Below are 11,335 nucleotides of genomic sequence, written 5' to 3'. Positions count from 1 at the left end.
AGCAACAGAAAGGGGTAACTTTCTCATTTACTCTGCTTTAAATTACCTGTGTGATTGTCTGGTGCTCTGGCTGTGTACACACCTAAAGCTGGGAGCTGTCACCTCCAGGTCCATGGAAAACAGCAGGTAGGACACCTGAGATGGTCCAGGAGAGCCCAGAAGGCCTTACCTGCCATTCCCACACTGCTGCATGAGCCTGTGGGTAGCCACCACTGCCCTTCCCTTCTCCAGAAGTGCTGAGGCACAAACACCTGTGTGCTTCTTCCTCTGTCACCAATATCGTCGTTTTCCCGCCCATGCCATTATCCCAAAACTGTCTTAACAGCTCCCAGACAGACAGATCAAAGTGAAAACCCATAAAAAGGGTGAAGCTTGAGACTGAATATTTCAAAACAGTGTTTTCACGCTTCCCTTTTCCCAGGTTACCTTTGGCAGACTCCAGCCATCTGTTGTCTGCTTTTGGATAAGGACTGTGCTCCAAAATCCAATGGCCTCAAAGGAGAGGAGAGAATAGAATGGAATCATTAAGGTTGCCAAAGACCTCTGAGATCGAGCCTGATTGATCCCCACCTTGTCACCCAGCCCAGAGCACCGAGTGCTATATCAGTCCTTACAGAGAAAGGAATTGTGGGCACATGGTGCAGCCATAGGAGAGATGCCAGTGCTGATTTTGGGGTGTTTTACAAATACCAAGCTCGCAGTGGCAAAAGCACAGAAGCTGGAAGAACCAGTGGGAGACAACAGGCACATTTCCCCTTCCCCAGCTGCCACTTCAGGCTTTCTGCACTTAGATTGTGTCAGCTACACTGCTGACAGAGAAGGTAGTGTTAGAAAAAAACAGTTTTATTTAAATAACTGAAACCCTGGAGCCCAGCTGCAGCAATGTCCATGACAGGTATTTTCACAGTCTGTGATCACATGGATGTATCTCACTGTGCTGTGGTTGCTCTCACAACCCTCTCCACTCGGCCTGTCCTGAGAGGAAAAGGTCCTCCTGCTGCTGGGTGGGATGGGATGGGATGGGATGGGATGGGATGGGATGGGATGGGATGGGATGGGATGGGATGGGATGGGAGGCTGGAAGAGCAGGGTGGGACAGGAGGAAGGCAAGGACAGGCAGGTAGAGGGGAACTAAACAAGGTGAAATCAGTCATGGAGAAATGTGATGGGGCGAGGCAAAGGAAGAAATACACCTGTCTAGGTGGGTCATAGTGACCCTGTTGGGGTTGGGGACAGGGTTGGGCACCCCAAAACCCTGCCTGTTGTCTCCCTGCCACAGGCACCAAGCTGCTAGAGGCCTGGAGCAGTGTCCCCCAGCCCCAGGCTCTGCCCTCGGGCCGACAGCTGCCGCAGGAGCCCCGAGCCTGTCTCGCCGTGCACTTGGACCTTCTGGGACAGGATCATCTCAAAGAGGGTGCTCATCTCCGACAGGAAGGTGCTGGCCAGCCTCGTCCCAGTGCCACTGGGGTCAGCCCCAGCACCTTTGCCAAAGGTCTCAAAGGTCCTTGGTTTCTCCTGCCTTGCAGCTTCCTCATCCTCAGGGGAACGCGGGGAGTCGGGGGAGAAGACGTTGTCCTTGTAGCTGCTGGTGAGGGGCAGGGACAGGCGGGCCATCCACGCTGGGTCTGCTGCTGTCAGCCTCTTGAGGGCCAGCTCTGGTGGGAGAGAGCACAGCAGAGAAGAGGGGGGAAACAAATTAATAAAAATACTGATAAATGAAAATACCTAAAATCAGCTGAGAGCAATGATTGTAAACGGGTCACCAGTGACATCATGCAAGCCAGCAGCTTAAAAATGCCAAACAAAATAGAACTGGTTTAAAACTATTGGGCTTTTTGTTTTGTTTTGTTTTGTTTTAATATAATAACCATTAGAATCACCATTCATTCTCATTTGTTGCAGTCTCAATTGGCCCTTCACTAAATTGTTAGCAAGGCCTGAGAGAGGGAGGGTTTAGGACTGGCTAAAGGGGAGCAGACAATGAAAAGCTTTCCAGGGGGAAGTGTTGGACACAAAGATAGTGGACTTCCCTTCAGGGTCACTCCAGGGTGGGAATTTGCTGCTAAGGAGGCAGATTGAGACTGAAAAGAAATGGGTTATTGTGAAAACAATAATAGCAGAATGAAATTCTGGATTCTAAAATGCACAGCTGGATGGTTGGAGACTGAGACCAAACAATTGAGCTCTAAAGTAGTTGTTCCTCGATTGGAAACAGCTGAGGAGCAGGGGGAGCCTGGGCTGGGGGCTGTTGCAGGCTCCTTAGTGCACCACTAATTTGATTGTGCCCCAAAATGGGTGACTGGAATCACACCGTGGATTGGTCAGAGTATTCCCTGCTGGCATGGAGGCACAGCCAGGGTAGATTGTTACTAGCTCTGATTAGGGGAATTACACACAAATCTGATTATCCATCTGTAGGAGAGAGGAGCTGAAATGACACCAGCAGGGAAAACTCTGGAGATGAAACCAGGAGTGATCCAGGCTGACACAATGGAGACCCCAAGAGGTGGGGGTTGCTGCTCCTAAGGAAGCAAGTGCTCTCCAGGGATCTGACTGCAACCTGTCATTATTTTGAGGAGATAAGCACCAGCAAAGGAAATCTTTAGGCTTAAAATAGTGTTGGCAAGAGAAGAAGTGATTATAACTGTCCATGAATAAACATCTCCTGGAAAATAAAGGAAGGACCCCATAGCAGGGAGAGCCTGGAATAGCTTCCTCGTCAGACGGCAGGAAGGGAAACGGGGATTCTTGTTTTCTGAGGTAGTTGGTAAACAAGAGTCCGTGCTGTGGTGCACAGAGGCTGCATTCCTCATTGCATTCCCTCATTGTTCCTTCCCAAAGCATATCCCAGAACCTTGGGGGGGTTCAGAGCAACCACCTGGTCTGGGAAAGGTTTTGGGAGCAGCAAAACATCACTGGTAACAAAACACGGCAGTCCCCAGGGTGGCAAGAGCTGGTGTCACTGTAACAGTGGTGTGGCTCTGACTTAAAAAGTGACATCTGAAAGGAAGGTCCCTATCCTAATGCTCTTATCCTGCTGATTCCAAAGGATAATCAATACCCTGTCACAGCCTGGGACATGGGATCCTCAGTCAGTGACTAAAACAAGGCTCCTTCCTCAGCCAACCAAGTAATTGCTCCTTTTTCTCTAGAAAACAACTGTCCTGGGGTGGGATGGGGGCAAGGGCTGGGACTCCAACCTGGCGAGGAGAGAAGGGCAGGGACATCCCTTAGATTTTGGTTTCAGCTGGAGCCCCAAAATTCTTTTGTGTTCCTTCATATCCAGGGTTTCTCTCTGCAGTCTCAGTATTTGAGTTGCAGTGACTGTTCCTTGAGACATCACCCAAGTGTGCTGCAGGTTTTGCTGTCAAACATGCAGTTTTCTTCTCCCTAGTCTGCAAGAAGCCCCTTCATTCCCTGAATATTTGGCTGCCTCAGCTCTGGAGCAGGGCAACTGCTCTGCTCTCTGCAGGGAGAGCCACGACTCAGCGGGCTGACAGTCCCGTGGCCATGAAACCTCATCATTAGGTATGTTTAATTTGACCAATAACTCTTTATTGCCTTGTTTTAATGGTGTTTGGGGAGCAGGGGTTGTTTTTATCATCCATAAAGTTCTATCTCTCATCTGCTGCTGGGAGTGCTGTGCTGGGCTGGTGGGAGTTCATCCCGCAGCATAAACAATCCCAGAGCTGCTGGGACACATCAGTCCCAAAATCCCCCCGCTGGGAGCAGCACAAAGGCCCAGCCAGCCTCAGCCAGCTGTTAGGATACTCCTGAGCACCAGCAGTGCTTCCTTCCTCCCTCTCAGGATGCAAGTCCACGGCTCTGTTTGTGTTGGGGAGAGGAGGAAGGAGCCCAGCAGCTCCGGCGGCTGCTCTCCGGCGCCTCTGCGGGAAGCTCTGGGCTCCTGGGGAAGGTTTGGCACCACTGGAACAGAGCAGCCTCTCAGGGCATGGCCAGCAGGAATGGACACAGCCCCAGCCTCAGCATTCCCCGGGGCATTCCCTGTGCCATGGAGCAGGCTGCCCGGGAAGCGGCAGAATCATCATCCCGGGAATGTGGATGTGCCACTTGGGGATGTGAGTCAGTGGTGGAACTGGCAGTGCTGGGGAGCAATGGTCTGAGAGGGCTTTTCTAACCTTAATGATTCTGTGGGATTTCAGTTCTTTGGCAAAAGGGTTTTTTCCTGTCAGACCCAATAACCGTGGGAGATGGTGCTTCATGGATCAGCCTCACCACAGCAGGGGTTTTTTAGGATGCTCCCTGTGTGAGCAGGACTGGATCCAGACCTGATCCCTCTCCTGGGATCAGGGTGTGTTAATGCACCTGGGATGGAGCTGAGCTCCTGTTTGCTCCCTGCTCTTGGCTGCAGGACCTTGCAATTCAAGGAAGCTTTTAGGTCTCAGCCTTTCCTTCATTTGCTCCTTACTGGAATAAAAGAACAGGGAGGCAAAGGGGGACAAGCAGGAGGTTGTGTCCCTAAGGAAGAGCACCAAAAATGCCCAGCTCTAGAATTCAAACCACCCCAGCAGCAAAGCTCAATGAGTTTCTCTTCTGTGGAGGAGCACAGCAGCTTCACAATGAAATTTCTGCTACAGGACATGAGTCAGCCCAACTCTTTCAAATTGAAATGCCAGTAGAGGAGATTTTTAGAACAAATCAATAAAAGGAACATGTAGAAAATGTCAGGCCCAGATGGTATTCACCCCGGAGTGCCAGAGGAACTCAGATATGAAATTGCCTGGTTTATTAGCTGCTGTTCATTAACTACTGCTTCAAATGAATGCAGGATCAGAGGGAGGGGAGGTGGAAATGGTGACAGGAGTTTTTAAGCGCGTGAAGGTGAATCCAGTGTGGGCAGATTCAGAGAAATCCTTCTGTGCAAGGCTCAGCAGAGAGAGCCACAGAGCTGCTGCTCCCAGAGGAACCACATGGCATTGTCAGGTGGGGAATTGTGTTCTGGAAATTTGGAAGGGCTGGATGAAGAGTCCTGGGTGACGTTGGACAAGGGCTTGGAGTGACAGGACAAGGGGAATGGCTTCCCACTGCCAGAGGACATGGTTAGATGGGAGATTGGGAAGGAATTGTTCCCTGTGAGGGTGGGGAGGCCCTGGCACAGGGTGCCCAGAGAAGCTGTGGCTCCCCTGGATCTCTGGAAGTGTCTATGGCCAGGTTGGACAGGGCTTGGAGCAGCCTGGGATAGTGAAATGTGTCCCTGCCATGGCAAGGGTGGAATGGAATGATTTTTGAGGTCCCTTCCAACCCAAACCATTCCATGATTCAATTCGGTGATGGCAGAGGTCACCTGAGCTGGTGGAACAATACCAGCCAGGCTTGCAGGGGACCTGAGCTGTGCCTGAATTTACAGCCAGGTTCTGTTGGGACTCATATGTGTTAAAAGCTGGGAAGTGAGGGTAGGAATAATTAATCTTCCTCACCAAGGGAGATCATTAGCAGAGTCCCAGAGTATCTGCTCAACACAGTGATAAATGACATGGAAGGGGGACAATGCTGGTGTTGACTCTACTGAAACACCCAAAGGCAGAGGGTTGCTGAAGGACCTGGTAAGGCTGAGTGCCATGAGCAAAAAGGGCTGGTGAATTTCTGTGTCACCAACTGTGTTGGATAATTGTCCCAGGGAGCAACATGTCCTGTGTTGATGGCTCTCCCTCCACACAGAGAAGGGATTTGGGAGTCACCAAGAACAGAGCTCAGCATGGAGCTTGGGCAAGACAGAAATGAGGAACAAGCCAGAAAACCTCCTTATACCCTCAGTGGATCCTAAACACTGCACACAGTTCTGGTCACACATCTCAAAAAATACCCACTAAGATGAGATTGGTCACAGGAGATGAAGAGGAAAGAGGAACCTAATGGGGCTCTGAGGGTGCATAACATCCTGAGGGGCTTGACAAGGACAAGTGTCCACCTTTCTCACTCTGCATGGAACAGAGACCAGGAAAGGAGGGCTCAGGCCAGCGTGGGAAGCAGTTCAGCAGCTGCAGTGTGAAACTGGACCTCACCCCTAAGCAATGACAGAGATCAAGCTCACACATCACTAAACCCTAAACCACAGCAGATGCATCCATGGGAGGGAAGAGCAGCCATAAACACATGGAAAAATCCAACATGAAGCTCAGCAAGTCCCTTTGCCTGGTACCAACAGCCTGGGATGGTCCAGACGTGCTGCCCCAGCACTGCCAGAGCCACTCCAGGAGGTGCCATGTGCCCTGGCTGGCTGCTGGCCCTGCTGGATGGGGTTAGTGTGCATTACCCGAGGAGATCCCACTGCTGGAGCCCCCCAGCCCCACCCTGTCCCAGGAGCGAGGTCACCTCACCTGCCTGTGGCTCCAGGAGGGTCTCCAGCTCCTCTCCCACGAGCTGCTGCACGGAGAGCTCGAAGGCGCTGTCGGAGTCGCGGTCACCAGCCTCGCTCTCACCATGCCCGCTGTCCTTGGTGCTCAGGCAGTCAGTGTCCAGCCCCGTGTCCAGCCCTGTGTCCAGCCCTGCAGCCCTGCCAGGGGTCACAACACCCATGTCACTGCAGCTCCCAGCACAGCCCTGCCCCACTGAGCCCTTGGAAAGGTTCCTATCCCCACAGAATGCCCCAGACAGGGGCTGTGACACCCTCCCTGCTCATCATGCTCAGAACCAAAGGCATTTTGAGAGCCCAGCAGTTAATGAGTTTTGGGGTTGGTTGGGCTCCACTTTTCTGGTCTGAGAGGGTTTTTATCCTTCTGCAGCAAGATCACAGAATCACAGAAGGGTTGCAAAGGACTTTAGAGATCATATTCCATCCTGTGCCATGAGCAGGGATGCTTTCCACTAGACCAGGTTGCTCCAAGCCCCATCCAACCTGGCCTGGAACATTTCCAGAGATGAGGAATATCCTCATATTTGCTCATATCCTGAGCAAACAGGGAGCTGCTGGCTCCTCCCCATGAATTCAGAGCAGCTTCCCTCCCACAGGACCAGGTGAGAAGCAGCACAGCCCAGCCCTGTCCCAGAAGCCCTGGAGCTGCTCTCCCTCTCTCTCCCTCTCCACCCTCAGCAGCTGCAGGTGAGAAAGGTGGAGAAAGCTGTGTCTGCCCATAGCCTGGGCAGGTGGGGACAGGGGGACATGGCAAGGCAGTGATGAGTGTTCACTCAGAGATGTCAACAGCATCATTTTATGGGAACACCATGAAGTTTGGGAGTATCTTTGGCACAAAGATATCTCAGTGTTTCCAGCCCTGCAGGTAGCTCCTCACTCAGTTGCCTCCTGGCACAGGGTCAGTTGTCCCAAACTCATGTCAGCAGGCCACAGCATCTCTAAGGAAGTGCCCAGAGCCATGAGAACACTCATCCTCATGCTGCTGCCTCCAGAGCTGGGCCCCTCTGTGCTCCTGAGTGTCCCTGCCCATCACACCAGAACCATGGGTGTTCCTGGCAAGGATGGAGCAATGGTTCATGGCCATGGAGGAGCTCAGGTGAGTGCGGAGGGAGCTGCCAAAGCTACCCCAGGAAGGAGGCAAAGAGCAGCTGGATACCACTGGAAGCAGGACCAGAGGAGAACAACCATCCCCTGCAGGGAGAACCTGCCTCCCCAGTCTGGGGGGATGAGGCTTTCCCTGCTGTGTCTCTGCCCTCGGAGGCTTTTGGGCTGCTGGGGCTGGAGCAGTGGAAGGGGTGTGGGGAAGGGAAGTGCTGGGAGCCAGCCTTACCTGCTGCCGTTCTTGGCCGTGTACTTGTTTCCCCTGTAGTTTGTTTTGGGCTGGAACTGGCCCTGGTGCAGCAGGGAGAGCAGCTGGGAGATTTGCTGCAAGGCAGGAAAAGCCTGTTGAGCCCCGGGCTGGCCACTCAAGCTGCTTCCTGCCAGGACGTCCCTGCGAGCCCCCGGGCCTTTTTATAGCGTTTCCTCCTCCTGCAGATGGCTCAGCATCCCCACACCGGGGAAAAAACAAGCCTGGGCAGCCCACCTGGTCCTGAGGCTCCCCTGCAGCCCTCCTGCTGTTCCCTGCCCATGAGATTGTCCCCTTCTCCCTGTGACAGCCCCGCTCCCCGAGTGATCCTGCCCGGCTGGGGGGTTGTTCATCCTACCCAGCCCCAGCTATTGAGGCATCACTGCCCAGGGCTGCGGGCAGAGACCAACCAAAGGCCATCAAGTTGCACATTCCCACCACCCCAGGGTGGGAAGGACCCAGGCAGGGAAGGATTGAGGTGTCCACACTCTGGGAACGCCCAGGGCAGCTCCTACCTGCACTGGGGGTGACTCCATGGCGAACTCCCCGGTCGGGCTCTGCTCCGCCAGTGCCACCAGCGACAGCCGGACCAGGCTCCTGAGGATCTGCTGGTGGGGCTGGGGCTGCCCGGCTCCCCCTGCACCCACGGGCTGCTCGGCTGGCACCTGGGGCTCTCCCATGGGTGGCTTCACCAAGCTCCTGCCGTGCGGCAGTGCCTCCGGGGGGCTCACAGCCTCCTTCACCAAGTGTTTGGGTCTGTGGGGCTGGCAGGGCCGGCGCTGCAGGATGGGCAGGTCCAAGGTGCCCTGCTGCTCCTCGGAGCCTTTTTGTGTCCTCTGATTCCTCAGGGTCCTGTAGAGAGTGGGGGTGAGGTGGAGGGGAGCCTCTGGGGAGCCCGCGGGGGTGGCTGTGCCGGGCAGCTCCTCCTGGCAGGGCTGGGGGGGCTCAGGCTCCCGGGGACGACCCCGGAGCAGCGGGACCAGGTGGATGTCAGCCTTCTGGATCTGCCTGTGCGGCTTCTTGAGCTGCTGCTGCCTGCGGGCGTCCTCTGCCTCCCGGCAGTTGTAGGCCATGCCGTCCTTCTTGTCCTTCTTGCGCAGAGACAGGGTCAGGGCCAGCAGCAGCAGGGAGCCTCCCAGGAGAGCGGCCAGGCAGATCACCACCAGCATGGAGAGGCTCAGCCAGCCGGGATCCCGGGCTGACATTTTGGAGAAGGCCCCGTGGTGCCGGAAAACCAAGCGGAGCCGGGCCAGGGTGTGCAGGGGGGTGTCCCCCTGGTCACTCACCCGGACCAGCAGCTCCCGCTGGCTGCCGGCCAGGCTGCTGGCGTTGCTGGTGTTGAGGGACACTTGCCCCAGGAGAGGGTCCAGGATGAAGAGCCCGGCATTGTCCCCACCCACCAGATCATACCGGAGAGCTCCGTTGATGCCAGAGTCCACATCCCTGGCCACGATGGTGAAGAGGAAGGGAGTGCCAGGGCACGACACAGGTGTGGAATTGGTGGCTGCTGCAGCCCCCTGGCTGCTCCCGTTCCCAGAGAGCATCCAGAAGCACCCAGTCTCTGCATTGACCAGCACAGAGAGCGTGGCCACCCCTCCCACCAGCACTGGCATGGTGACGATGGGCGCGTTGTCATTGCGGTCGAGCACAGCCAGCCTGATGGAGATGTTGGATGCCAGCTTAGGATGCCCTCCGTCCTCTGCGGTCACCAGGAACTCTAGGCTCCTCACCTGCTCATAATCAAAAGCTTGGAGGGCAAAAACGTCCCCAGTGGTGGGGTCAACTGAGATCAGCCCCAAAGCAGAGGGGTCTAGCATCCTGTAGGTGACCTTCCCATTGAAGCCCAGGTCAGGGTCAGTGGCTCGGACAGTGAGCAGGAAGGCAGGTGCTTCGCTGTTCTCAGCCACAGCAGCCTCGTAGGTGGCCTTCTCGAAGGCCGGGGCGTTGTCATTGACATCACTGATGCAGATGGTGAGGTGTTTGAGCACAGCCAGGGACAGGTCCCCCATGTCCCTCACCACCAGCGTCAGGTTGTACTCGGCGCGCAGCTCGCGGTCCAGCGAGGCGTTGGTCAGCAGCGCGAAGCTGTGGCTGTTGGTCCTCTTCAGCCTGAAGTGCTCATCCCCTGGGCTCAGGGAGCAGAGCACTTGCCCATTGCTTCCCGAGTCGGGGTCACTGGCTGTCACCAGGGCCACAAAGCTGTCCTTGGGGAGGGCCTCAGAGAGCACAGGAGCCCGCGCGGCCCAGGTGACGTGGACGTCGGGAGCGTTGTCGTTGACATCCAGGACCTTGACCAGGACCTTGCAGTGTGCTGGGATGGGGTTGGCGCCCAGGTCCCTTGCCTGCACGTCGAGCTCGTAGGCGTGGGTTTCCTCGTAGTCCAGAGGGAGCCGCAGGAGGATGCTGCCCGTGCGGGCGTCGATGCTGAAGGTGCTCAGCACCTCGGGGGGTGCATGTCTGCTCAGGCTGTACTCAATCTCCCCGTTGGGACCCTGGTCAGGGTCGGTGGCCGTGACTGTCACAAGGAGGGTCCCGGGCAGGGTGTCCTCCCGAACCTCCACCGTCAGGGAGTTCTCTGCGAAGACGGGGCTGTTGTCATTGGAGTCGAGGACGATGACTTTAATCAAAGCTGTACCTGACTTTGGAGGCTCCCCGTGATCCGTGGCTGTCAGCACGAGGTCGAAGGAGGAGTGCAGCTCCCGGTCCACCTCCTTAACCACAACAAGCTCTGCATGCCTCATCCCATCGGAGCTGGAGATGACCTCCAGAGCAAAGTGCTCGCTGGGGGAGAGGGCGTAGGAGCAGAGGGCGTTGGGGCCAGCATCAGCATCCAGGGCTCGATCCAGGGGGATCCGTGTCCGCAGGGACGCGCTCTCTGATATCTCCAGCTCCAGCTCGGGCGTGGGGAACCGCGGTGCGTTGTCATTGACGTCCAGCACCTGAACCTCCACGTGGATCAGCGCCGGGCTCTGGGCGGCCAGCACGTCGAAGGACACCCAGCAGGGATCGCTGTGTCGGCACAGCTGCTCCCTGTCCACCCGCCCGGCCGTGCTGAGCACTCCATCGCCGCTCCCCACGTGCAGCGGGAACCTCCCGGGGGTCTCCATCAGCTGGAACGCCTCTGCCGCCTCGCCGCTCTCGCCCCCCTCAAAATGCTCGGCCAGGCTGCCAATGACGGTTCCCGGGGGCACCTCCTCCAGCACGCGGTACTGCACCGTGAACGTGGCCACCTCCTGGGCGTCGGCGCACAGGAACAGGTACCACCACCACAGCGCCGGCAGCGGCAGCGCCGAGTGCCTCAGCCCCAGCATGCTGCCGGCAGAGCCCCCGCGGCCCCGCCGCCCTGCCCCGGGCTGGCCCGCCGGCCACCGCATCCCCGGAGAGTCCTCACGGCCACAGCGGGGCCTCGGCATCCTCTCCCATCTCCGGGTCCCGTGGGCACCGGCCAGCGCTCGGAAAGGAGGGGAAATGGCGAGCAGGACTGGTGGCTGTCCCCAGCGCTGCCATCACCGGGGGACAGCGCGGGAGCTCCCCGGGCTGGGACAGCCCGGAGCAGAGGGACAGCCCCGGGAGCAGCCACCGGCCGGCTGGCCGGGCTGGGGATGGAGCAGCCG

At 56.6% G+C, this 11,335-nt stretch overlaps 2 protein-coding genes across 2 annotated transcripts in view; one reads left to right on the top strand and one right to left on the bottom strand.

Annotated features, from left to right (window-relative positions):
• DELE1 (DAP3 binding cell death enhancer 1) overlaps positions 1-1,826 on the top strand; it is a 19,853-nt gene extending 18,027 nt beyond the window's left edge. Inside the window, exon 12 of the mRNA XM_085073258.1 lies at positions 1,280-1,826. The gene's annotated coding sequence lies outside the window, so the exon portion shown is untranslated. The remainder of the gene's footprint in view (positions 1-1,279) is intronic.
• On the bottom strand, positions 380-11,335 carry PCDH12 (protocadherin 12). The gene is made up of 4 exons (XM_085073256.1): positions 8,237-11,335; positions 7,704-7,798; positions 6,339-6,514; positions 380-1,655 (listed from the first exon to the last, which is right to left on the bottom strand). The coding sequence occupies exons 1-4, from the start codon at positions 11,132-11,134 to the stop codon at positions 1,291-1,293; spliced, it is 3,534 nt and encodes a 1,177-aa protein (XP_084929382.1). The 5' UTR covers positions 11,135-11,335; the 3' UTR covers positions 380-1,290.

This window comes from Lichenostomus cassidix, chromosome 13 (assembly GCF_008360975.1).
Source record: "Lichenostomus cassidix isolate B80296 chromosome 13, HeHo_3.0, whole genome shotgun sequence".
Lineage (NCBI taxonomy): Eukaryota > Metazoa > Chordata > Aves > Passeriformes > Meliphagidae > Lichenostomus > Lichenostomus cassidix.
The sequence above is the reverse complement of the archived record's forward strand: the minus strand, read 5'-3'. Positions and strand labels throughout refer to the sequence as shown.

Bases quoted from the DNA above. Each gene is read 5' to 3' on its own strand.
- PCDH12 (XM_085073256.1), bottom strand. From the start codon at position 11,134: ATGCCGAGGCCCCGCTGTGGCCGTGAGGACTCTCCGGGGATGCGGTGG. The intron at 6,515-7,703 runs GTAAGGCTGGCT...GACCCCTGGCAG, and splicing joins ACGGCCAAGAACGGCAGCAG to GGCTGCAGGGCTGGACACAG. The intron at 1,656-6,338 runs GTGAGGTGACCT...CTCTCCCACCAG, and splicing joins CCTCCTGGAGCCACAGGCAG to AGCTGGCCCTCAAGAGGCTG.